We start from the raw sequence: 7,261 nt of genomic DNA, 5'->3' as shown, positions 1-7,261 counted from the left end.
AACATGGGGCAGCTAGGTGGCGCAGTGGATAGAGCACCGGCCCTGGATTCAGGAGGACCTGAATTCAAATCCAGCATCAGACACTTAACACTTACTAGCTGTGTGACCCTGGGCAAGTCACTTAACCCCAATTGCCTCACTAAAAATAAATAAATAAATACAAATGGGGTTGAAATAACGCAGAGACCAAACATTGGCTTGGGGTTTGAAATATTTTGGGGGCCTTTGGAGAGACATGGGACAGTGAAAAGAGCGCTGGGCTTGAAAGGGTATGTGTGTGGGGGTGATATTCGAACTCTGGTCTTTCTGAGTCCCACGTTCCACGTTCTAGGCCCTGCACCCCCCGCTGCAGACTCTTCCCCTCTGCTCGCTCTCTCACTGCTGCGGAAGATACGGATCAAGGACAAATCAGAGGCCCGGGCTGCCCTTTAGCAGCTCGGCCGGGAAGCCCCCCACCCTCCGCAACCGGAGGCAGCGCCGAGGCCCCAGCCGGAGACACGAACCCGGAAACGCCGGGGCCGACGGAGGAGGCGGGGCGCGCGCTCGCCCAATCCCCGAGAAGGTGACGGGAAGCGCCACGCCCCCGAGGCGTGTGTCGTCTCTCCTGATAGGTCCTCCCTATGGCCTCGCGCGCCGCGGGGCGGAGCGGTCGGAGTGGCGGGAAGCCTGCGGCTCCGCCTCAGCCCCCCGATCGCGGGGCCACCTGAGGGCAGGTCCAGGGGACCCTGGGCCGGACCCATGGACTCGGCCGAGGTGGAGTTCCTGGCCGAGAAGGAGCTGGTCACCATCATCCCCAACTTCAGCCTGGACAAGATCTACCTCATCGGGGTAATCGGAAGCCGGGGACCCCGAGGGAGGGCCGGCCCCCTACCCCGGGCTTCAGCATCCCCTGTCCCTTCCCGGTCCCTCGGCCTCTTTTCTCTGCCTTTGCGCCCCTTCCCCTCCCCGTCTGCCGAGTCTCACTTCTCACCCCCAGGCCTCAGGGTCCGGGGTCTCCTCCCTTGGGACCCTCTCCCGGACCCGAGCTTCTCCACTCGGGATCTCTCCCTCCTGCCTTCTAAGCCCTCCTCTGGCCGCAAGTACCCCCCTCCCCCTTTCCTCTTCCCTTCCCCCGCCCTCCCCTCCCCCTCCCTTGCCCTCCCCTCTCCTGCTCCTCCCCCGCTTCTCCCCTCGTCTTTCTCTCCCTCTCCCCTATCTCTCTCTCCCTCCCCCGTCATCTCCTCTCCTCTCCCTTCCCTTCTCTTTTCTCCCCGCTCCCTCCCCCATAGAAATTTAAGGTTTCAGGCAGACTTCCTCGAGGACAGTGAGTAGCCTAAGCCTCGTCCATAGCTGGACACTCACAAGAAGTGTCAGTGCCTTCGTGATGGCTGGTGCCCCTTTGCATGGACCCTCTCTCCCTCCCCCATCCATACCACAATTATCCAAGGAATCCAAGCGGTTCATTCGGCTGAGGCTCTCCTTAGTGTTGTGGTCTCTGTTTTGTCCCGGTGGTGACTCGTTCTCCCCTCTCTCTCTCACAGGGGGATCTGGGACCTTTTAATCCTGGTTTACCTGTGGAAGTACCTCTGTGGCTGGCAATTAACCTGAAACAGAGGCAGAAGTGTCGGGTGATTCCCCCTGAATGGATGGATGTTGGTAAGGATGATGGCTAAGGGCGACCGAGGGCCAGCTGGAAGCCAAGGATGGATTTAGGGACAACTGGCTGGTCTTGAGCGGTGGGGTCTCTGCCCTAGGCTGGGCCGGTGCTCATCTCTTTATTGTCCTCGGAGCCATTGAAATCAGCTCTTGTGGGGCAGCTAGGTAGCACAGTGGATAAAGCACCAGCCCTAGATTCAGGAGGACCTGAGTTCAAATCAGACACTTGACGATTACTAGCTGTGTGACCCTGGGCAAGTCACTTAACCCTCATTGCCCCACAAAAAAAAAAAAAAGAAAGAAAGAAAAGGCACCTAATGGGCTGTTGAGGTTTGGCTACCCTTGAAAATTCAACTCAAGGCTTTGGCTATGGAGCCACATGGTGTGGGATTGGTTTGGGAGTCAAGATTTGCATTCTAACCCCAGCTCTGATATTTAATATCTGTGAGGGCTGAGACAAGACCCCTAACTTCAGTTTCTTCATCTAAAATGGGGGGAGGGGTGGATTGGAAGACCTCTAAGGTCACTTCAGCTCCATACTCTATGATACCAAGGTTCTCCCAGATAAGGACTCAATTCACTTATGATTCCCTCCTATGAATGAGGCTTTTAGGGATTTGAAGCTGAGATTCCTTTCACCTACTTGTGTCTGTGATGACTAAGGGCAAAGGTTCCTTTTGTAGCCTAGTTCAGTAAGGATTCAGTAGCTTGAAAAATTAGGTGCAGAGGTAGTTAATGAATTTTTAAGTAGATCGTGTCCATTTGATTAAGTCTTGTTTGACCAGAACAAAAATGTAGTTTCACTATATCCTTTCAGTATGTGATTATTCAGTGCATAGGCAACTTTGGCAGATCGATCTGCTTGATATCTCACTGACTTGTTGAAGGAAGAACTAGCCATGAGGAAAAAGTTCTCATCACTATTTTTTCCCCTCCCAGAGAAGTGGCCATCTGCTCTATAGTCTGTCCGATACCTCTGTTATTGAAATTTCAGTTGTTTTTTGCTTTTCCTGCGAGAGTTAAAATCTTAAGTTCGGCATAATATGGGCAATTTGTTCTTTATGAGTCCACTAGTATTTTTTTTTATCAGCCTTTCCGTTTAAGGAGAATAGCCTGAGATATTCTGGCTGAGGAAATAGATGCAATTGTATGATATTTTAAAAAGGAATATGTGAACATAAAACATTTTGCACTATACATTTCAGAAAAATTGGAGGAGATACGAGATCAAGAGAGAAAAGAAGAAACATTTACTCCAGTGCCTAGTCCTTACTACATGGAACTCACCAAATTGTTGTTAAATCAGTAAGTATTATCTTTATGGTTTCAGTCCATTAAACATCTACTAATTTCAGTGTTCAGGGCAGAGGTGAGAGGGGGAAAGAGGGATAAAGAGTTATGACATTAGTTCCTGGCTCTAAATGTGAATCAGTTTGCTTATTCCTGCTTACATCATTTTGGCCATCCTTTCCCCCAACCCCAGCTTCCATTGTATTTCCTTTACCTTTCTCACCTTGAAAATTCAACTTAGATTTAGTAGAATCAACTTAAGATTTACAGAATTCAACTTAGCTATAGTAGAAAGGCTTCTGCTCTGTATGATTTTCTTTTCTTTTTCTTTCTTTCTTTCTTTCTTTCTTTCTTTCTTTCTTTCTTTCTTTCTTTCTTTCTTTCTTTCTTTCTTTTTTTTTTTTGCAGAGCAATGAGGGTTAAGTGACTTGCCCAGGGTCACACAGCTAGTGTCAAGTGTCTGAGGCCAGATTTGAACTCAGGTCCTCCTGAATCCAAGGCTAGTGCTTTATCCACTATGCCACCTAGCTGCCCCTCTGTATGATTTTCTTTACTTTTTTTTTACTTAGCAAAGGGATGCTATAATGCTAATTTTTATTTTATTTATTTGCATTTGTTAACATTGTTTTGTGTTTGGTTTCTCTACCTAGAAAGTTCTTTGAAGGCAGGGATTACATTTTCTATTTGTTGTTTTCCCCTTGACACCTCAGGCACTAAGTGCCAGCATCTTTATGAGGTGGCCATTAGTAAGGGCTAATTAACAACAACCATACCATCACCTCCTTGAGCCAGCCTTTGAAACTCTTTTCCTGGGCATGAATCATACAAACTACTGTAAGGTTCCCAGTACAAACTCTTGACACGATGAAATTGCTAAAACTAAGCAGCTGGCTTCCAATATGAAGTGTTGGACAGGTAAGAAGATGCTTGTGTCCTGAGCAGGTGCTTTAACAAAAAAAGGAACTCCATTGATAATTAGTCTAAATTGAACCTGGCTATTTGGCACTAAACTTGTTAGGTCCTGAATTTTAAAGTACAAAATTCAACATCAAATGGGTCAAAGATAGTATCTTGCTCTTAAGTGTTAGCAATATTAATTTTTTAGGATTTGGTATCTGTCCTGATGCATTTTTGCCTCCTGCAGTGCTTCGGATAACATCCCCAAGGCAGATGAGATCCGGACCCTGATTAAGGATATGTGGGATACTCGAATAGCTAAACTCCGGGTATCTGCAGACAGTTTTGTCAAACAGCAGGAAGCACATGCCAAGGTATATATATTTATATATAGATAGATAGATAGACAGACATATAGAGGACACTTCATGTATTCACTCCATTCCTGGATTACATCAGCTGTCAGGGAGGGGAACGGATGAGATACTCACGTCTGTGAGCAACTAGACTTTGTCTAGTTGCATATTTAATATAGAAATAATTCAATGTGGTCACTTTTCGGAGTAACTAAGGTTTGAGTGAAACTAAACATCAGGATTTTTTTTCCTTGAATACTTTGATTCTGTTGAATTAATAGACGTTTTACATGATGTGGCATGGCATTTGAGCCTGACTTTTGCACACAGAATGTACCTTTTGTACTTTGGGCTTGGTTTTATCAATGATAGGTTCCTTACTTTTATCTTTATCCCTCAGATTTATACTGAACATATTACCCAAAGAGCTTTGTCTTCTTTTCTTGCCTTTTAGCTGGATAACCTAACTTTAATGGAAATCAACACTACTGGAGAATTCCTCACACAAGCCCTAAATCACATGTATAAACTCCGCACAAACCTCCATCCTGCAGAGAGTGCTCAGTCTCAGGACTTTTAGAGGAAAATGTAGAAAGAGAGACAAGACCTCCTTAAAGTTTTGGAGTCTAGTTTGGTCCCTTGTCCACTTTTCAGGAATGAACTTCCTAGAGTTGGCGAGTTCTCAGAATGTCAGAAGAACATGAAGATGACACTGGGCAGAGTATCTTCCTTTCCTTTTCAGGAATAGAAATAACAAGTGTGTGACTGAATATCAGTCATCAGGCCTCCCTCATTTTCAGATGACGTCGTCCAGCCTCGTGTCTATCTCAAATATCCCTGTTGCAAAACAACTTCTCCCTGGCAGATTCTACCCTGCCCCTCACCCTCCTCCTGCTGAGATGAATGGCAGTACAGTGTTTAGATGCTGTTAGTTCAAGATTTTGGGATTTACCCTTTTCTTACCAGCAGGATGTTTTCCTTTTCATGTATATTTTCATAAGGGATGGCACAATAATGAAGGTATGATTTGGAATTCATTCTATCTACTTTATTTCATTTTCTACTGGCCTAATGTTGTTAGACTTAGAAAGATGGCACATGGAGCGGTCTTACTGGATTATTACTGATGTTAATGTGCTGTGGTTTGCTTGGGTTCTTTCTAGTGAAACATGGACCGAAATCAACCCCAGAAATGGTAGAATGGCTTGGGGGTTAGTCATCTGACTAATGTGTCAACATGGTTGGATGAGCTAGACCAATCAGTTTATTATTAAATCATTTTAAAGGCTGGATTGAATTGCACACAAAATAATACTTAAGTCAGTTGTTGGTCAATAAACTTGGAAAGTCGTCTGTCTGTTTGGTCTTGAGCGTAGCTTTGCCTTTGCCTTATCAGCCAGTAGGACTGTTAATTCAAGGAAACATCTTTAACCTGGTAAAAAAGCCAAAGCTGAAATTAGCACACCTGAAGACATCAAGCACAGAAGAGGATTTGGGCTCTCTGTAAATCCATCCCCATTCTGATGGGGGAATCGAGAGAATGGCTTTCTGTTGCAAGTGGTCAAGGTTCACAGCTAAACTCTCACAGCCTGTTTCCTTGGTCAAATGGGGATAATAGCACCTTGCCAGCCTTAAAAGTGCTCTATGCCAGCTTTTTCTATTTTAAACAATGTTCTAGTTTCAAATAAGAGCAATATGGGTGTCTATCCAAAAACTACCAGTCAAAATCACTAGCATTAAAATGCACATGTGGGAAATGTCTGGAAATAGAATCTGACTAGTACCAAATCTCAGAAAATGGCCTGAAATAGCAAACGTGAAAAGAAATTCCTCAAGAACAGGGACTGTCATTTTTGCATCACGTTTTCCTGGAGTCAGAGACAGTGCACTGCACAGAACACTTACCGTTGGTGACTGACTGAAAGTATCTAACAGCAGCACTGGCACCTAGAAGGTTCTTAATAAATGCTGATTGACTGTAACAGTCCTATTTCTCCGTGTTAGAAAAATCAACCTGCCCCATCTCTGACTAGGTAGATAGAGGGCAAAGGTCGGAGGCCAGGGTCCCTCTTTAACCTGCATAATTGACTTTGCAGACTTTCAAGTCAGTCTGTGCCTCTCTGACACTTATCTACCTTGTCTGGTGAAGGTTGGTTTCAAAAGCCATTTGGGATCAGGAAGAAAAATTGGTATGTATGTACCCAGTAGCTAGAAGAAAGGTGGTGGCTGAGCAGTTGCTCTGTAGTCACTAGCAGCATCGTTTCATAAATTCTCGAAGTGAGGCTGCCAATTCCTAAACAAAACCCCCATGTGAACTATCCCGAGTATTTATTTGAACAACTGGTATTGTCGGTTACTTAGCAGCTTTGAAAACTGATGTTAGTTGAGGGTATAGGCTTCTTGAAAGGACTGGCTGCTGCCACCCAGTGGCCAGTGACTCAAGTATGAGCAATGGCTGACTAGCTTAGTCAAGTCATCATCTACTAGGCAAACTTGTTGACTCTGAAGATGAGAATATTTCTACTTCAAGATTTAAAGAGGGGCAGCTAGGTGATACAGTGGATAGAGCACCGGCCCTGGATTCAGGAGGACCTGAGTTCAGATCTGGCCTCAGACACTTAACGCTTACTAGCTGTGTGACCTTGGGCAAGTCACTTAACCCCAATTGCCTCACATAAAAAAACCAAACAAACAAACAAAAAAAAGATTTAAAGGCCAAATCTCTCTTCTAGGCACTATATGAATTACACCGCAGTTTTCTTTTTCTCCCTTTTCTTTGCTCTAAAACTGGTTTCACATCCGATTCCAATTGTCCCTTTGACCTTGGGCTAAGAGCCATCAAATGTTTATCGAACCAGGCACAACATGTTGTGTAGGGCAGAAATACACGAAAGTCAAACTTGGCAACATCTTCATAGTTTTGTGATTAACTTTATTTGGCTGGCAGCTGTTCTTCCGGACCTTGGGTGGTGTCTCTCATTTCACACATCACCTTTTGGAATAGATCATGAGCAAAAGAAGTTCCTTGCCATTATCACAGCTCACTCTCATTCCCATCTTCCGAATTACATCCCACGTTAAAC

The 7,261-nt window shown here is 45.0% G+C and overlaps 1 protein-coding gene across 1 annotated transcript; it reads left to right on the top strand.

The window, feature by feature from the left end:
* The first annotated feature begins 664 nt into the window (after positions 1 to 664).
* On the top strand, positions 665 to 5,618 carry GINS2 (GINS complex subunit 2). Its single transcript, XM_043986829.1, has 5 exons — positions 665 to 828; positions 1,521 to 1,635; positions 2,841 to 2,940; positions 4,070 to 4,196; positions 4,633 to 5,618. The coding sequence occupies exons 1-5, from the start codon at positions 739 to 741 to the stop codon at positions 4,756 to 4,758; spliced, it is 558 nt and encodes a 185-aa protein (XP_043842764.1). The 5' UTR covers positions 665 to 738; the 3' UTR covers positions 4,759 to 5,618.
* The last annotated feature ends 1,643 nt before the right edge of the window (positions 5,619 to 7,261 follow it).

This window comes from Dromiciops gliroides, chromosome 2, assembly GCF_019393635.1.
Source record: "Dromiciops gliroides isolate mDroGli1 chromosome 2, mDroGli1.pri, whole genome shotgun sequence".
NCBI lineage: Eukaryota > Metazoa > Chordata > Mammalia > Microbiotheria > Microbiotheriidae > Dromiciops > Dromiciops gliroides.
This window is presented reverse-complemented; position numbering and strand designations above follow the sequence as displayed.